The sequence below is a fragment of the Melopsittacus undulatus genome, chromosome 2 (genome assembly GCF_012275295.1).
Source record: "Melopsittacus undulatus isolate bMelUnd1 chromosome 2, bMelUnd1.mat.Z, whole genome shotgun sequence".
NCBI classification, from domain to species: domain Eukaryota; kingdom Metazoa; phylum Chordata; class Aves; order Psittaciformes; family Psittaculidae; genus Melopsittacus; species Melopsittacus undulatus.
In genome coordinates, this window is record NC_047528.1 from 7,947,474 (window position 1) to 7,967,657 (window position 20,184).

The 20,184-nt window shown below is 43.0% G+C and overlaps 1 protein-coding gene across 1 annotated transcript; it reads right to left on the minus strand.

Annotated features, from left to right (window-relative positions):
* Positions 1 to 435: 435 nt before the first annotated feature.
* CTSC (cathepsin C) lies at positions 436 to 19,838 on the minus strand. Its single transcript, XM_034059996.1, has 7 exons — positions 19,626 to 19,838; positions 18,108 to 18,252; positions 8,783 to 8,949; positions 8,215 to 8,370; positions 6,202 to 6,317; positions 2,330 to 2,461; positions 436 to 1,573 (listed from the first exon to the last, which is right to left on the minus strand). Exons 1-7 carry the CDS (start codon positions 19,790 to 19,792, stop codon positions 1,071 to 1,073), a joined length of 1,386 nt encoding a protein of 461 aa, XP_033915887.1. The 5' UTR covers positions 19,793 to 19,838; the 3' UTR covers positions 436 to 1,070.
* Between the last annotated feature and the right edge of the window lie 346 nt (positions 19,839 to 20,184).

Sequence of the window (20,184 nt, forward strand, 5' to 3'; positions counted from 1 at the left end):
TACTCACCATTTATTCATATGAAGATCAGCAAAGACCAGCCCTGTGTTAACCAAGTACTGTGCTGCAGCTGACATTCATCTAGCAAGAAATGATTTATCCAAGTGTTGCAATTCCACTCTCTGTTTTTCTACCTTGTGTATTTGAAAGGAACAAGGCAATGTTAAGATAAAACTTAAACAGGATTAGTGGGGAATTAGCTGATTTACTCAATGAACTGTCCCACCTCCAGAGCAAGGACTACCAGACTCCTGGACAACTTGCTTGGTGTGCCTGCTGTGAGAATCCTGGTCTCCCCTGGATGATTCCTTGTTCCTCTCACCTCTCATCCTCCTTCCCCACCACTTTAGGTCCTGCTAAAGTAAAAAGTGCTTAACAGGAAGTTCACAACTGAAGACAGGTGACTGAAAGAACCAACTGCTTCCACAAGAACAAGCTCCTCTAGGAGTGGGGTAATTTTTATTGAACTCTGAGATGATCAATTGGAAAGCATAGCAATAAAATGCAGAACTGGAACATTCAGTAACAGCCTGAAATGTAGAAGTGATTTTCATTGTCATAAGGGTTTGACATGCAGTTTTTGTAAGACACTTAAAGCTTTAAAATCTCCTTTTAATCAGTGTAATTGCGCCTTCCCTCCCCAAAACACAGGTTCTAAATTCCAGTGATTTCCTGATTTCTGAGAAGTAAGGCACTACAATGTCCTTTCAAAGTAGTTACTGATTATCATAGCAGATGCTTCCCTCTAAGATCCAAAGTTCGAGACTGACCAAGGAAGAAAATACAACTGGTGACTGAAGATGTATATCCAGTGATGAAGAACTATCACCACTGTTACCAAAACAGTCACTGCATTCTAGGTGATCTACTGTGAGACTTAAGAGGAAGCCTCTAGTGCACAGAGAAGAGCTTACAGTGTTCATCCTCTCACCTAGGGAAACTGTCTGCTCTATTCCTGAAAACATCATTAAAACTCCCCTGTTCAAGTAAAGGGCCAGATTTTAACCACAGTCCCTATCAATCAGTATATTCTTACAGCTGGGGACAAGGCACTGCATGAAGACCTCTGCATTTATAATTTTGCAATAGGAGTTGCAGCCACTGCAATGCTTTCAATTGCACATTCATCAGTGCCACGGCGGATTCTGAAGTAACCATCTTCTCCCCACGAGGTGCCCCAGCTGTTCTTCACAATCCAGAACTTCTCACCACTTTCTGGCTCTGTACCATAGCCCACCAGCAAGACAGCATGATTGGTCAATTCAAAAGGATTGAAGCGATCCTGAAGCCCAGTGTGATGGTAGATCCCCTCTTTATAAAGCATAAAATCATTATAAACCTCAAAGGCAACAGCCATTGGGCCATGCTGAACAAGCTCAAGTTTCATCAGGGCTTCATTGCATCCTCCATAGAAACCACCAACATAGTGGTACTCAGACGTGTAGTAGTGGTAACAGCTGCGCTTGAAAGTGCATGGTGAATCTTGGCCTGTGTAAGGGAAGCAGTCCTCTTCCACCACACCAAAATCTTGTACATACTTGCCAGCAATGAGGTATGGGAAGCCACCATCGCAACCTAAACAAAAACATATCTGCTTAGTCCTTGGACAGTTATTTGAGGTGGAAGACTCTCCTACTGGAATCTTCTGGAGTACTTTTAGAAACAGTATTAAACAGAAACTGCAGTTTTCATTCCATTAATATTCCCGTTAGCTATAGCTAGCTTTCTGAAACACACAATATAAAATTCACATCAGTGAGAGCTATACTGGAAACACTAATGCATGGACCACCACCTTATCCAAATGCTCCTGGCATTCCCCATCAGGAAGAGCAGTTAGCTACATACAGTAAAATGACCTGTCCTAACACAGGCGCTGTCCTTTAGAAAGCTTTAGACATTGCTTTTGCTCATCTTCTCCACCCTATATGCTCCTCCTCCCTCTGATTATGGCTCGGGAGGATATTTAGTTCCACTCTTCCCAGGTATGAATTGCAATTTAGCTGTATTTTTAGTCCTACTCCTTAGATACTTCTCATCTCCCACAATGATCTACAGTACCATCCAGTAACATTCTCAGCATGAGACCACCTACTCCTGGTTCAATCCCATCCCTACAGTAAAGGTGGGCTAACAACTCTGGAATATTTTCTGCATATATTTTTCTTTAATATTGTAAAATATTTTTAAATATTTATTTTTATAAAATAAACCAAACACCAAAACCTAAACCATGGGTGATGGGGAAGGCAGAGAAGTTTTTAATATACAGTCTCCTTCTACAGCATTCTCACTACTGAAAGTTGTCTTTGTATACACCAGTGTACTTACCTTGAGAATACTGGCTGCAAGACACAACCTGCTGTGGACTAAAGATCGGTTTCTGAGTGTTGTTTGTGAGGATACGTATTCTTGCTTCCAGCATGCCCATGGAGGAAAATGCATAACAGCTACCACAGGCGCCTGAGGAGAGGATAAAAAAGAACCATGAAGAGCAGTCAGTAACATAAACAAGCCAAGTCAGCTGCACTCAGCTACAGCTATTGCTAGAGTCCCCTCAAAAGTGTCAAAACCTACCAGACAGTGACTGGAAGTTGAGCACTGATAGAAAAAAAACCCCAAACTAAAAACAAACACCACCAATCCCCTTCTCAAACTTTAAATATACATTTAGCTCTAAGCATGCAATTCGAAAAACTTTTTAATAACAACTTCTGAAGGAACACTGAGCTTATTCAAGAATCACTGAACTCCTCTGGACTCGCTCCAACACCTCCATGTGCTTTTTGTGGTGTTGCTTCTAGAGCTGAGTGCAGGACTGTCAGTGGGGTCTTACAAGAGTAGAGGGGGAGAATCCCCTCCCTTGATCTGCTGCTCCTGCTGCTGGTGATGCAGCCCAGGTCATAGCTGGTTTCTGGGCTGCAGGTGCACACTGCTGGGTGATGGGGAGCTTCTTGTCAACCAACACACCCAAGTCCTTCTCCTCAGGGCTGTTCTCAAATCCAGTCTCTGCCCAGCCTGCAGTGCTTGGGATTTGCCCTGACCCAGGTGCAGGCCCTTGCACTTGGCCTTGTTGAACTTGATGAGGTTAACACTAGCCCACCTTCCAAACATGTCAAGGTCCCTCTGAATGGCAGTAACAGACAACATACTGCTCTACAGTGTTTTCCAGTAGCATCATTTAAGAGCTATGCTATTCCTTCAGAATGAACCAATGGGGACCACATTAGCAGGGCTGAAAAAGCTAATAAACTACTACCTTAAACTATAAGCCTTTACGGAGTACATATGCTAAGAGGGGCAGTGATCTACTTTAAGTGAATGTTGACAATATCCTTTTAGATTATTTCTACCTAACAATGCATCTATTGCTGCAATTTCCAGTTGAAAAAAATATTCCACTTCTATAGCTACTCCTAAAATAACCAACTTCTGGAAGTCAAGTGGCACAAACAGCAGCCTTGATACAGTGGATTCATCTGAACTCCCCTTACCTCCCAAGCACATGTACACTGGCTTTGCAGAAATTTCCCTTCTGTTTCCTGTCAGAGTGAAGTCTCTCTACTTTTGCATCAAGATTTAGTACTGGGTCTAGTTTTAGGCCCCTTCACTTCCTAGAAGCTTCCTATAGCATATTATAAACCTTTGGTAGTGGAATGACAAGCATGACAGGGAACAACAATTACTTGGATGAGATCCTATTTTATCTTCTGATTGTCACCAAGGTGCCAGATTTCCTTTTGTTTCCTGACAGTAGGAAAGTAAAATATTGCAGAGCTATGAAAATGAGGGAGGCTTGAGGAACAAAACAAAATACTTTCGCCTGAACTGTGTAGGTGTATAAAAGCAGAGCTATTACAAAAGCAAGACTTCATGAAATTGCACTTTCACTCAGTTAGACACGTCTTTGAAGAGAAGGGGCAAAATCAGCCTGAAAATGAATGCTCTTGCCCAGCAGGGCAAACCAAAGCAGTGAAAGGTGCCTCCCACTCATTGTACAGTCACAACATCCAAGAAGGGCCACCCTGCAAAACACTTTGTTGCATCTTGTGTGCAAAAATGTAAAAAATAGAGTTAACATAACCATTCCAGTCCAAAGTCTGTTGGGGTGGTTGCTACGTTTCTTTCCTGCTACCAAAGCCCTATTTATGAGGCCTACAGCATCACAACCACACTGTATCAGCAAAGTCAGCACAGCTGCGAGAGCAGTTGTTTTTCTGAGACTTCCCATAAATTGTCTTCCAGAGACAATTAAAGCTTAAGCCCTATCAGATTCCTCTCACTCCACCGCAAAGGGCTGTTAGATTATGAGCAGTAAGAAGGAAACACAGCACATCTAGTGAACAATCAGCTGACAAGGCTTTTCACCTACTTTGATCTGCAGAAAAAGCTTGCAGAAAAGCCAGCAAGAAATTGGAACTGCACTCTGAGGCTAACAATATCTGTAGATTCTCTTCTTTTCCCGCCTGTAAAGTTGATAACAAGTAACAATCAGGCTATCTTCAAAGATGACATCTCTTGGCTCAAAGATGCAGTTACTGCTCTATAAACAACTTGAGAACTCAATCTTTCACTTTCTTGACAACATGAAATGCTACCAGGGATGCTAACATGCTGGCAGCAAATATTACAGTCCAAGACAACTGCAGTTTCATGAAGCCCAACATGTCTCAAGGTATTCTGCAGAGAATGTATATTTCCCTTTCAATTCTTGTCCACTTCAGACAATGCATTTGTTTCTTCTCAGGTAAAGACCATTGACTCTATGATACCTGTAGAGTCATGATCTTGAAATTCAAACAATTCTCTCTGCGTGTGCCAGAAAACTTGCATCTTACTGCTTGCAACCTTTTCCCTTATGGTATTTTCTAACTAGTCATCTAATAACCTTAATAATATACAACTAAGACCTTCTAATACTGTAATTTTAATGAAGTATTGATATCCAATGACTCAGAAAAATCACACAAGCTACCATAAGCAAGAATTAGTTTGTATGTCGGCAGTATTTTGCACAAGGTCATCTGGAGGGTTTTTTCCCCTCTGAAAGCTAAAATTCTAATTGAATAGAGAAGCATGCATATTTCAGAGACATTTAACATACCCAGCATGGATTCTCAGATTACAGCAAAAGTGTAGGCAGCTTTATTATTCGAAACAACAGACTAGTTCTCATTAGAGAAATTTTCAAGCAGTACAAGAGAGAAAAAGCAAGTCTGGGACGGAGTGTTCACCTGCCTGGAAGGTAAAAGTGCCCTTGGGATATTCAGTTTACACCAGGAGAAAGTACAGAACTTGCACCTACACAGATCTGTATCATTTCCTGTTACCATCTTTCAGTGATGCCATGTGTGTCAGCTTTAGACTTAGAACTCACAGGCCTTCCTAGGCTGCTTCTGCTACCAGTATTTGGCAGAACCACCAAGCTATAAATGAGGGGCCTGTGATTTAAGTCATCCCTTCCCCTCAAAGTTGCAGCCAGACAGGTATCAACAGATGCATGTTTATTTGGCAGTGGTGGAACAGGGAAGGGGCACATTGAGTCCACTCCTGGCCACCAGTATGTAACCATCTAATTCAGATATCCTACACCACAGTGCTGTAAAAGCAATCCCTATAAGCATACACCAGAATGATATCCTTTGAAGTCTACTTTAAGTTAAATACTTCCCTATCACAGGGACAAAATAAATGTTTTTACAAATATTCCATATTTACCAGTGCCTACCTACACTTTTCATAGTGCATGTGCAAGTAGCTATACAGTTCTTGAAGTTACCAGAGTGATCAGATTTAGAGGCAGTATAAACAATTTCATAGGCTTATTCATGAAAATTGCATTATAATTTGCCATCAGCAGTAATTAAGGAAAGAATTAAATGTACATCAGTTCTGTCAGTGTGCAGAGAACCATGACTGAGACTGCTTGGACAAAACAGCTGTCTTTATGCAGGGCACTGTGGTAATTGGCTTTCACTCCACAGCAAGAGACACTGCTGAGTGGCTAAGGCAGTACTACCACCAATTTTGGCACAGTGTTGTCAGCCAGGATTCCACACAGTTTCCACAGGTTATCTGTAGTTAAGATGTAATCTGTCAACTGCAAGACACTAGACAAAACCCACTTGGTAACAGGAAATTACAAAGTACAGCAAAGGATCGCTACAGCATTTCATTCCGAGTTTTGGCATTTCATTTTTTACCTTGATTTCGAACAGGACTGACATAATTGACACCATTCACATTTCTCCAGTCCCAGGATTCTGGCAAGCTTGAAACTTTTTTGAGTAACTCAGGTGTTAGAGGTGCAGGCTTTGGTCTAAAGAAAAGAAAATGCTTGTGAGTAACATATCACACTCTGGTCAAAGAATTAGTCACAGAACGCTCAGTTGTCATCTTCTGGCTGCTACAAGTTGCACTTCACACTTACTGAAGCACAATTTGAAATAGACTTCATCTAAGGTGAGTGGGTGTCAGTCTCAAGAGATTAGTTTCAGCAGGATGCAAGACCTACTCAAATCCTTCCCTGAGGGAACCACATTATGAGTATCCACAAGCCACTGAGGTCAAATGCTTCTGAACTAATCTGAAGTGCTGAGGTGACTTCCAACAACTGTAACAAGACAGCTCTGCAACAGCTATTTTATACCTCTGCCATCACAAGTTATCTGACTGCAGAAGGTACTGTGCCTTGGCAGCATGCACTGACAGCAGCCACAGACTGTTTAATTGCAGACACAGACACATCAACACTTCAATAACTGCAGTCCCACTTACCCTGGAGACTTCCCTGGAGCAAGTTTTTACTGTGACTATTAAAATATTAACGTTACTCATCCTTACCTACTACTTGCAGCTAAGTGATGCCTATATACTGGTTACCAGATGGGGACTATCCATCAGGGACTGTAGTGATAGGACAAGGGGTAATGGGCTCAAACTCAAACAGGGGAGATTCAGATTGGATATAAGGAAGAAGTTCTTTACTGTGAGAGTAGTAAGGCACTAAATAAGCTGCCCAAGGAGGTCGCAAATGCTCCATCCCTGGCAGTATTCAGTGCCAGGTTGGACAGAGCCTTGAGCAACCTGGTCTTCTGGAAGGTGTCCCTGCCCATAGCAAAGCAGTTGGAACTAGGTGATCCTAAGGTCCTTTCCAACCCAAACTATTTTATAATTCTATGATATATCAGCAAACCAAGAGATTCTTGCACTCAGCATTCACATAACCTGATGCTTGCCCCATAAATCACACCACTCACAAACATCGGACGCTGCAGTCTGTTCTGAAAGCATGAGAGGGCCAACAAAATGCTGTCATGGCACTGCATGGTGCAACAGAGCTTCTGAACAGATTACTATATTTAAGACCAACAACAAGGTTAATCCTGAGTTTACAATGAAGCCATGATAAACTGCATAATACTCCCAAGCTAATCAGAAGTTTTACTGTATAATAGAACCTTCTTCCACAAACAAGCAATTGCCACAGTTTAGACGAAGTAGCATTCCTACCCACAGCAGTATCATCAGTGGAAGAAGCAACAGTACAGAGAAGGTAAAACAGCTGTAAGGAAGGTACCTTCACATCAAAGAACTCAATTTCTCAAATTAATGTACAGGATCATGCATTTATCCACATCACCACTCTCTGCCATGTGATCTACAAGACCCTGAAGGCACTCTCAGGGCTGCTTCATGCTTCTTCATGAGACAGTCTGCTCTTGTTACAAGACTTTAGCAGCAGACATAGCAAATGATCAAAATAACCAAGGGAATACCTACAGAAAATCTTGAGTAAAATTCTGTTTAATAGCAGAATGCTGTTCATTGCTTTTTAACTGCAGTTATGAACCAGCAGAATCAGGAAGACAGTTAAGCAGAAACTCCTGACTATGGCAAGCAGCTGATAGGTAGACAGGAGAGTGAGATGACAACTTGAGACCATCTTCACTTCTTCCCTGTACATATGAATTCAGTAGTGGATTACTGGGCAAGATTAAAGGGTAGATGACCCTGTTTGTCTCGACTGCTTGAGAAACAGGTGGTTAGAATAATCATTCAATTGAAGACATGTGGGCACTACACGAAAATGAACTGAAAAGTCTTGATTAAACAGCTGAAATATAAGCCAAAAACACAGCTAGAAAAAGCCAGGATACACATAAGCAGATTCTCTGCAGCAGTAGGGTTTATGGCAAAACAAAAGACTTTAGTACCTTGGAGTTCTGGAATAGAGACCTCCAGCTCTTCTGGTCAGGTCTTCCAGGGAAAAGTGTTCATGCTCCTTGTACCTTGTTGCTCTCCAGGACTTCTGCTGAGCATTAATAGCATTTACGAAGTCAAAGTTGTGCACAAAAGGTCTGCTTGAAAGTCTGCAAACAAAAATGAACAAACAAAACAGTAAGAAAAGGACTGGGATTGAAAGGTAATTGTGTTCTCTAAACTGAATGCAGAAAACTCTTTAAAACTGGAAGAGTATTCTGGTACGTACTGATAAAAACATGTAATTGTTTGATCAAGGAAATTTCAGACTAACTAGAATGGTACAATCATCATCTTAAGACATGCCAGATTTGTAATTGGGCTTTGCCACAGACTGAAGGTGAAACTGAGTGATGTGATGGGCACACCCTCCTCAATTTTTATGCATTCAGGTTTATTCCCAGCACTATTACTGGCATTAACTTTGCCCTCAGTATCAGAATTGGTCCATATGGTTTTAGCTGAAACCTGAAGCACAGTTACCAAGCATTTTAGTCCAAAGGTCACTTATCTCTTGCTTACCTTCCCCTGAGTTTCTGGAGAGGTAGCTCATTTATGTGAACATCTGAGGGAGATGAAGAAATCTTCTGTCCAGTGAAACAAGCCCAATTGTGGCCAAGTACATCATGTACCCATCCTGGTAGAGTCTCATTGCAGTAGCTGGTTACATTCTGTCCTTCCTGTTTGTACTGCAATGAGAAGAGGTTATGTTTGTGTTGAGTAGATGCATTTGCTGGAATAGCAGTAGTCACCAGCCACCGAGCTGCTTCTTGCCTGTGTTTCAGAGCAAGTGGCCAAATACCTCTACAGAGGTTGAGCAGATAAAGAAACTGATCTTTATCAAAGACAAACAGGTTCTGACTTGCACTTTTTGCAATAAACACACATTAGTTATCAGTATTAACTGTGCTAATTGTTTTGCCTAGAAAGTGAACCCAAATGTAGAAGCCAGATTTGCGACTTATCTTCATGGAAAAAAGAATGAATTATCTGCTAGACAGCAATCTATAACAACTTTTTTTTTTTCTCCTCCAAGAAATCCCTCTCCTTTTTCTGGAGATTAAATTTACTGCCTTTTGGGGTTTTTTTTTTAAGATACAGACAGATAAAGAAGAGATTCAGAGCAGCTCTGTGCAGAAGGACTTGGGGGTGTTGGTCGATGAGAAAAAGAACATGAACCAGCTTCAGTGTGTGCTTACAGCACAGAAAGCAACCGTATCCTGGGCTGCATCAAAAGGAGCGTGACCAGCAGGTCAAAGGAGGTGATCCTGCCCCTCTACTCTGCTCTTGTGAGACCTCACTTGGAGTACTGTGTGCAGTTCTGGTGTCCTCAACATAAAAAGGACATGGAACTGTTGGAACAAGTCCAGAGGAGGCCATGAGGATGGTCAGGGGACTGGAGCACCTCCTGTATGAAGACAGGCTGAGAAAGTTGGGGCTGTTCAGCCTGGAGAAGAGAAGGCTGCGTGGAGACCTCAGAGCAGCCTTCCAGTATCTAAAGGGGAGCTATAGGGATGCTGGTGAGGGACTCTTCATTAGGGACTGTAGTGACAGGAGAAGGGGTAATGGGTCGAAACTTAAACAGGGCACATTTAGATTGGATCTAAGGAAGAAGTTCTTTATTGTAAGAGTGGTGAGGCACTGGAATGGAAGTTGTGAAGTTGTGAATGCTCCATTCCTGGCAGTGTTCAAGGCCATGTTGGACAGAACCTTGAGTGTCTTCCCAGGACAGGGGGGTTGGAACTAGATGATCTGAAGGTCCTTTCCAACCCTAATGATTCTATAACCTGAACATTATCCACACCATTTGAGCAACTTTCAGAAAAGTGAATTTAGCAAGTTTCTTACACTGTTCTTTCAGTTCAAACATAGCAAAATTAGGAAGGAGGTGAGGGGACAGTCCGTGGCAATGCTTCAAAATAAACAAGAGATAAAGAGATGGTCTGTGTAGAACCATAAAATTAATCAGCCTACCCTTCTGTAGGCTGGCAGACTGTAAACTGCTATTGAACCGGCTTTAAAAGGGGACATGGGAGACTTTAAGACCATAGCCCACCAATGACATCTGGATAAAGGGAAATTGAACTCCAAAAGCCATTTTCCACTAGGAAATGAAAATATGCCCATAAGGTCACAATTTGCTTCTCCCTCCTCCCTGGGCCGCCCACTCCCCCTTCTGTCTCCCTCCCCCCCCCCCGACTTTTAACAGAGGGCCACTGAATCAGAGAACTGGCTGAGAAACCTTTATAAAACCCCAGTACTTATCATAGAATCATATCATAGAATGGTTAGGGTTGTAAAGGGCCTTAAGATCATCTAGTTCCAACACCCTGCCATTGGCATATGCTTAATTATTACAAGGTAGTTAATTCCCCAGTAGGTTAGAGGACCTAAAATGAGACAGCAACGTCATCAGTGCCAGAGCAATGACACCACATACTATCAGAAAGTAAACCATGAGATCACTCTTTCAGTGGTAAAACCAAAGCACTGTTTCTTACTGCTGCCAGAGAAGGGCTCTGACTGATAAAATATACCAAATCCAACTGCATCAGTTTTAGAGAACCAACAACCAACAGTCATACAGGGGTGTGACATGGCTGGATGAACAACTGCTGACTCAGGTGAATGCAGATTACAATTCAGACTCAATCTAAGATGCTCACACTGCATCCAGCACGTCTGCAGAATCCATCATAGAACAGCATCCTTCATGGAGGACTACAGCCACACAGCTCTGATCACCAGCAACTGATGGACAACTGCTGCAGGCATTTCCTCTGCTGACTGAAGAAGATGGGTTTTAATTTTTATGTTAATAAAAGACCACTGCAGCCATGTCCCATGCGATAATTTCATCAGCCAATGCAAAAAAAAACCACTCCATCCAGTGATCTGACCAATCTGGAACAACTCTTGTAGAAAGGCACCCAAACTGTATTCTTAGTTCAAATTCTGAGGTTTGAAAACAGTAAGCTTTAATGCTATTTCAAATGCATATTCACGTCTGACACCTGTGACTTCACCTAATGCTAGAATTTAGCCAAGCAACAACAGCATTAACCTTAAAAGCCTTTGTGTACCTAAATTTCAAGACTTGCTTTTAGATACCTTAACCTAAGTAAGCTTTTTAGTCAAGTTTTTCCTCTGTTAGTTGTCATCACATAATCAAATTGCATGTTCAATTCTAGTCCTGGTAAAAAAAAAAAATTAATTCCTTAATGCTATCTTTAAAATTGTACAGAACCCTGAGAGGAAAGCAAGTATGAAAGCAAATATGAAGACCTTATTGGACACAACATTTTAACAGGGATTCAGCAGTACTACACACACAGGGTGCCATCCCGTTCTCTTTTCCATCTATTCTAATTTTAAGCAATGTTCAGGCAATAAACCAAGTTCCAGGAGGCAGGACTAGCCTATACATTAAGCCTGGTGGAAAGACTAACAGCTCATTCTGTCATCAAATTTACAAATGTGCCTGTGCATTTTAATATGGGATGCACATTCTTAATTAGAACAGGACTGCAGACTTGCAGATGCCCTACTGTACAAAATACAGAAGATGCTATTACCAGAACAAACAACTGCATCTTGCTATCCAACATAAAATGCAGACAAATATCAACTACAGATACACAGTCTTTCCTCTAGGGAACATCCTGTAATTCAGACATTTAGGCTTTCAGATCTACATTTCAGGGATGCAGCAGCTGCATATCGCTGCTTAACTAAGTTCAACTAAGATACTGGTTATGTCAGAACAACAGTCCTTGTTTTTAACCAAATTTGGCAAGCTGGGGAAGAGAGGTAAAAAGGGAGCAAAGATGTCACCAAGTCACAGAATACCAAGGTTTGGAAGGGACCTCGAAAGATCATCTAGTTCAACCCCCCTGCAAGAGCAGGGTAACCTAGAGTACATCACACAGGAACTTGTCCAGGCAGGCCTTGAATATCTCCAATGTAAGAGACTCCACAACCCCCCTGGGCAACCTGTTCCAGTGCTCTGTCACTCTTACAGTAAAGAGGTTCTTCCTGATGTTAACATGGAACCTCCTATGCTCCAGTTTACACCCATTGCCCCTTGTCCTATCACTGGATATCACTGAAAAAAAAAACTAGCTCCATCATCCTGACACTCACCCTTTACATATTTGGAAACACTGATGAGGTCACCCCTCAGTCTCCTTTCTCCAAGCTAGAGAGACCCAGCTCCCTCAGCCTCTCCTCATAAGGGTGGTCTTCCACTCCCTTCATCATCTTTGGGGCTCTGCGCTGGACTCTTTCAAGCAATTCCCTGTCCTTCTTGAACTGAGGGGTCCAGAACTGGATGCAATATTCCAGATGTGGCCTCACCAAGGCAGAGTAGAGGCGGAGGAGAACCTCTCTTGCCCTACTAACCACACACTTTCTAATGCACCCTAGGATGCCATTTGCCTTCTTGGCCACAAGGGCACACTGCTGGCTCATCCTCTTATCCACCAGGACCCGCAGGTCCCTTTCCCCTTCACTCCTTTCCAGCAGGGTCAACCCCCAACCTGTATTGGTACATGGGGTTGTTCTTCCCAGATGCAAGACTCTGCACTTGCCCTTGTTGAATTCTGGAAAAGATTAGTAACTTGGGTAGTGGAATATCCTATAATCTATTTATTTTTGCTGAAATAATGCTAATGTTTTAATATAAAGAAATTACAGACTTTTTGTCTTTACTAGCGGACTTCTCAAAAATTAGAAATACTACCACTTAGATTAATGGACAAACAGTGAGAATTTTACAAGACTGTGTCCCTTGGACTTCTCAAAAGTCAGAAATCCTACCACTTAGGTTAATGGACAAACAGTGAAAGTCTTACAAGACTGTCTCCCTTAAAAGTGGTAGTCTTAACATTAAATACCAGAAAGATACCAAGTAACTGAAACAAGTTAGCCTAAACTTTCCTTTCAGCCTGGCTCTAGCTTTTTATATTTGCTGTTCCTATTTCTTTTACACCCTTTGGGGGGACACCACATCCCACCAGCCCCCCGATCTTTAAAGCTGGATATCTTGCACAGCCCTGGAGAATCCTTCTATCATCCAGAAGAAGCACACGCTCAAGATTCTGCCAAGAGTCAGTACACTAACTTCATATCAAGTTCAGTATAGGGATGTTTCAGTACACATTAAATAAGAAACAAGAGTATTCCCATAAAACAAACAAGTTATCTTGTGCTGCAAACAAACACCAGGCAGAGTAACTACAACTTGTGAGAAGCACAAGAATGCAGTAGGATGCCACATTTAACTTGGCAAGCCTCGAGGGACAAGTCTAAGTACAACAGTTAAAAATAAAACACTGTTACAGCATCTTTACTTAAGCTATTATAGCAAACGGAGGAAAAAATACATTGATAAGCTCAGCCAATTCACTCCTTTGGTATGGAAAGTCATTTCCCCCACCATTCTCAAATGAAAGAACAAATAACTTTTAAAGGCAGTGAGGCGCTAAAGAAATTTTAGTGGGTGTCTGTTTAATAAGCCACAGGAACAAAGGGCTATTAAAAACCCACCAAAATATGTATCACCATCGCTGTGCCTATAGCCAACACAGCACTGCAGCTCTTAATAAAGCCACCACTTAGACAAGCCATTCTTGTTAGTAATCAATAGCTTGATTCTTTAATATTAAGCAAAAATACGCGGGAGGTTCAATTAGCATCAGTAGCACTTCTATGCTTGGAACACATGATGTACTGTATTTGCTTGAATACTGCTGTTCATTTTGCCTAGTAACTCCATCCTCTCTGTTGAATGGTAGAATAGAGAGTTAAAGCACCATCATAGGTAAATCAGGATGCTTTATCTGCTTTGTAACCTTTAAAATTTAAGAGTGGTCTTTAAGCAATTCATACTTTCCTGACAAGCCCAAACCCACAGCCATTGAAGACGAGGTACATGGTTTTCTGTATCATGGCTGCACTACTGTCACAAACTGCTCCATGAATCAAAATGTTACTCCAAAATCAAGAAGTAACTCCAGAACAGCGTTCACATTGTAAGGTTATTTTAGAGTGAAATTAAGTCATTTTACCAAATATTAAAACAATAACAAATTACTCCCTATTAAACATATCAGCTCTACACCTTCTTGGTGTAAAGCAAGAGACTGCCAGCAAAGATAATTCTTCCTTTCCATGAATTCCAAAAGGACTTTGTCTAATGACCTTCTACATTCTCAACAGCAATCAAGGCTAAGAAATAGTCTAAAATTGCTTTTATGCTTTCCTCTTGCTGCATTTCTAGGGAGGAAGGCCCTTGCCAATTAGTATTCTATTCTATCCAAGGACTTCTTGATTACAACCAACACTAAGCAATACCTACCCCTATTTTACTCCAAGGACTTCTTAATTATGACCAACACTAAGCAAATGAAGTCTGCTGCGTTTATTTTGCTTTCAGGTAAAACAGTAGGAGCATTTTAAACAACAGGCAATCACTCTCCAAAAACCTTTGAAGCATGCATTGTTCTGAATATGTTACTTTTCCCCTACAAAGTTTACAGCAGAAAATGATGGGATAGGTCCTAAAAGAGCACAAACTGCATTTGGTATAAGAAAACCCATTTTTAGCTTATACCAGGACTAGATCTTTTGCATTTCTATTTAATATGTAATGCAATATTTACTGGATTGAAAGTAAACAGATATACATCTAAATATGTCATAAGGTCAAGCAGTTCATTAGGAACCACTTTTTTTGCCCCAGGTCCCCACTAGCAATTGTGAAACAACAGTTTTGCCGAATATTGGTATTGCAAGTTCTTGCCTAATAAAGTCAACTGGTCAACTTGCTGTCTGCAGCAGAAAATACATTAAATGCTGTGGTATTTCCTCATGCTTCTTGGATATTAGTGTGAGGTGTCCCTGCCCATGGCAGGGGGTTTGGAACTAGATGATCTTAAGGTCCTTTCCAACCCTAACTATTCTATGATTCTATGATTATACTTCCATCTTGGTATTTTGTTGTTTCCTTTATAGCAGCAAAATTATAGACAGGGTAACTGAATGTGGCTCTAATTCTCTCTGTGATATCTAGGGAAGGAAGGCTTTTATTTAAGCGTGTCTTGCTAATGGATTCCCTACTAGTGACCAATGAGCCAAACAAGTTTGCTATTTCTAAATACCAAAAGCAACTGCGAAACTACTCATTGATCTGTCTATAAAAGCTAAGACACAGTCGTGATCATGAAATGCAATTAATTGTGCATTGCTGCTGCTCAGGTGGATATTCAATTTATTGTTTTGAGCAGCAAGTCGGATCATATGATATCCAGAAGTTCCTTCCAGGCTAAATTGTACCAAAACTTCATAGAATATTGTTTAAGAGTACTCTTGCAAATCAATGCATTTACATTTTCATAAACACAGAGTAATATACCAGATCAGCGATTATTAGTCACTTGACATAGTGCTCATCTTCCAGGAATGTATTTCACATGACATTGATAGCAGGAGCAAAGCCTTCAGTGACTCTCAACTGTCTCAAAGTTGGTGTCCTACAGATCCATTTATATTCCAGAGCAGGCCACTTACTGTTCCTATGATTAAATTCCTCACATTTAAGAATTAGTTTGACAATCAACACTTATCTCAAGTGCTTACCATGACAAATTTGCATTCAGTGCAAAATACCAATATAGGGATTCTCAGCCTGCTAGCTTAACCATACTCTCCTCAGATGAGCCCATAAAGGCAAGCAATAGACTGCTGAATTCCACCTGCCAGAGAGAACACCTCAAGCCTGAGCTCATGGACAATGCTGCAACATACAGTGCCCCACTGTGCTCAGGGAGGCAGGAATTCCTATCACTTCTGATGCAGGCCCTACCACTACACGGAAGCTCTCAGAGGTGTCCCTGCCTGGGAAGCTTCAGAGTAATTCTGCCCAGAGTACCCTTCAATGCTGTAGCTCTTGTTGTATCACCTGCCAAATTTTTGAGGTGCGCATGACAGCAATTTAGCATCACTACCTTATACAGGTGAGAGAATGTCAATTAGGTATTTGTCCATCACAGTTTGCTCAAGTATAAGACACAGGATTTTACACCAAAGCTTTGTATTTTAACAAGTTTTACTTGTGAATGCTCTAGTTTAGTCAGATAGTTAATTCTGTTTATAGTAGATCGTATAGTGCCACATTTGGATTTATTCTTAAAACAGTATTGATGACATAGGGATGTTTTCGCTATTGGTGATCAGAGCTTACAGAGTCAAGGCTTTTTCTGCTCCTCACACCACGCCACCAGCGAGTGGGCTGGGGACCACAAGGAGCTGGGAGGGGACACAGCCAGCACAGCTGATCCCAGCTGACCACAGGGATATTCCACACCGTATGATGTCAGCTCAGCAATAAAAGCTGGGGGAAGGAGAAAAGTGGGGACAGTCAGAATTATGGCATCTGTCTTCCTAAGTAAGAGTTATGCATAATGAAGCCCTGATTTCCTGGAGATGGCTGAACATCTGCCTGCTGGTGGTAAGTAGTGAATGAATTCCTTATTTTGCTTTGCCTGCATGTGCAGCTGTTGCTTTACCGATTAAAGTACTTTTATCTCAACCCTTAAGTTTTCATACTTCTACACTTCCCCATCCCACTGTGAAGGGAATAAGTGAGCGGCTGCGTGGCACTTAGCTGCCTACTGGGGTTAACCCAGAACAAACAGCATGTAAACAATTCCACCGTTAGTCCTGTAAAACAACCTACACAGTCCTTTCCCTTAAGTAAGTTCAAATCAGCATGAAGTAAGTTGCAATTAAACTGGAGCCTCATACATCATTTTTATTCAGTAAGGATTACAGTTCTGGAAGACTGGATCACTCACTTTTGTTAACATCTGAAAACACTGACTTGAAAATAGCTGCTGTGAAATAAACCACTTACAGTGGCTCCCAGGAAGACAATTTAAAGCAAAAGTCATTTCTTTACCCTCCTTACTGCTAGCCAAGGTTCAGAGATTCCATGCTTGGACAAGGCCTGGGTGATTAATAGCAGCTCATCTGAAGCTAGACACAAGATAGTACGTCCTGAAACAACACAACATGTTCACTGCTTCTGCTTAGGACTGCACTCACCAACTGAGCAGTCTTGCTCCACAAAATGTCTGTCTCTCAGGTAGCAAAGTCATCCTGCAGATTGCATCAAGCCACTCATCATAGCAGCACCAGGGCACTCCTCAGCAAGTGGGTTTTCCCCTGCCTATTATTTGCCTATCAATCAGAACTGTTTTCAGCTTGATTTGAAGTCATTAACAGGGACTGGAGATAACAGCATTGGTCCAAAAGAATAAGGAGCAGAAGGCAGCAGAAGGGTTCCTTAGACATTAAAGTAGTATTATGGAATAAAATTTAAAGATATTAGAAATCCTCCAGCAAGGAGAGCAGATGGACTTTCTAAAGTTTCCATGCATTTGAGAACAGCTTTAAGAGAAGAGAAAAGCAGCGATGTTTGCTATTTCATTTGGGTCTGCACTGTCAGGAAGAAAACTGATAAAAAAGAAACAAGTCCAGGCTACCAGAAGAGTTAGTTTCGTGAAGACTTTCAATAGTTCAAGCATGCCCAGAAGGGGAAAGCATTCAGCATCTGTAACAGTTTTCAGACAATACCCACTGTGGAATATAAATACCTCTCCCTTCCCTCTGCTCCCTACGCTGCCACTGATAAAAGTCCTTTATCTGGTAATCCAGACAAACCTTAGAGCCAAAGATAACCAAGCATCCCAACTGCCCCATGGTGGCACTCAGGGACTAAGGAGAAGGGTAACTACAGGCCATTTTAGCAACAGTCAGTGATGCAGAACACTACAGGTTAACTCACCTTAAAAAATGCAAACCACTTGTAGTCATTTAGCACCATTTCAAAGCCTTGATTGTAAATCAGAGTGAAGAAACCATAGTTTCCCAGACTATCCTGAGCCACATCTAACTTCTGAAAGTTCACAAGCACCTTCTTTCCACAGGCCCTGCAAGAAATACAGGCATTACTGCATGATTACTGCATGGAAGAGACAAAAATTAAAAATCATTACATTACAACATTTATTTTATTCCAAGAGAGATGCTAAAACACACTTGTTGAACAGTCTTCTGCAAAAAAGGCATCAAGCAAACACACTTCAGGGACTCCACGTATCTACCAGTGGGTATATGTACTCATTTTTGCCACCGCTAGACAGTATTTGCACATTAAGCTATCAGCACCGAACAACTGTTACTGGGAAACATCAGCTTATTTAAACATAACTTGCTATACAGCTACACACGACTCATACTCTGTGTCACTCATACACTGCATCTCCCCCTAAACATCCAGGATGAAGTATCACCCACTCCATGCTCCTTCACACCAGTGACTCCCTCCACCACCCACCTGACCTCCACTGCTCCCACTGAACCCGTCTCATCTGATCAAAGAGCAGATGATCCAGAAAAATCATAGAATCAACCAGGCTGGAAAAGGCAACTTCAGGATGATCAAGTCCAACCTTTACCCCAGCACTGCCAAGGCCACCACTAACCCCATGGCACTGAGGGCCACATGTAAGCGGTTTTTGAACACTTCTAGGGACAATGACTCCACCACTGCTCTGGGTACAACCTGTTCCAATGCCTGAGCACCCTCTCTGTGAAGAAATCTTTCTTAATACCCACTCTAAACCTCCCTCGGCTTCAGGTTGAGGCCGTTTCCTCTTGGCCTATTTCTCATTACTTGGGAGAAGAGACCAACCCCACCTCACTACAACCTCCTGTCAGGCAGTTATAGAGACCGATAAGGTCCCCCCTGAGCCTTCCCTTCTCCAGACTAAACCCCCTCAGTCCCTCAGCCGTTCTCCATGAGATTTGTCCTCCCATATAAAAAGTATCTATTAATTTTTAAGTAACATCGACATACAAAGATTAAGTAGCAATTCCTCACCACTATTATCCCCTCAAAAGAAATGGTATTTCTATTTCCAGGCTGCCACAAGCTCTCACAGCCGGCCCTGGTGAGGTATCATTCACAACCACCTCACTCTGCCCCTGAGCAGCCGCTTCCAGGAAGGGCTGACGGTGCCTGCGGGCTGCGAGGGAGGAAGAAGTGAACAAGGGGCGCTCATGAAGAGGCCTCAAACCAAACAAAACTGAAGCGGAAAGATAACAGCGCTGCCCGCTGCGGTCACCCAGCGCCGGGGACCCCTCCAGCACTACCGCGGGGTGCGCGGGGCCGCTATGACCGAGACAGGAACCCTCTTCCCCGCTGCCCGCTTCGGTTCTCCGGCCGCTCCCCCCCATAGGGACACACACACCCGCTACCCCCTGAGGCCGTGCCAACGCCGGGACCCCGCCGCGGTCTCACCCGCCTGCGAGCAGTTGCCGTGGCGGCCGCCGCTCCGCCACACACGCAGCTCCACAGGAGCCCAGCAGGTCGGTGAAGGAGCAGTTGGCCGGCGTGTCGGCCCGCACCGCCGCGGGCAGCACCGCCAGCAGCGCCAGCACCGCGGCCCACAGCGCCCGTCCCACCATGGCGCTGCTCCCACCGCCCTCCGACAACGGAATGGGCCCGGCCGCCGTGGCCTCCCTGCCAGGCACGGCCCTGCCGTCCCGGGGCGGGCCAGGAGCAGGGGCGGGGAGGTGGTGGGGCGGGGCCGGGCCTCCAAGCTGCCATCCCGGAGGGCTGAAGGTCGCGGGGGGTGGAGGGAAGGCCTAGGGGTGTTTGTGTATCCATGTGTTCAGCTGTGGTGTCCGCTCTGGGGGCCGTGACACGGTGATGGGCCCTCACCCACCTTGCAGGGATATCACCGAATGATTGGGTTGGAAGAGACCTTAAAGCTCATCCAGTTCCACTAGAGCAGGTTGCTCCAAGCCCCTGTGTCCAACGTGGCCTTGAACACTGCCAGGGATGGGGCAGCCACAGC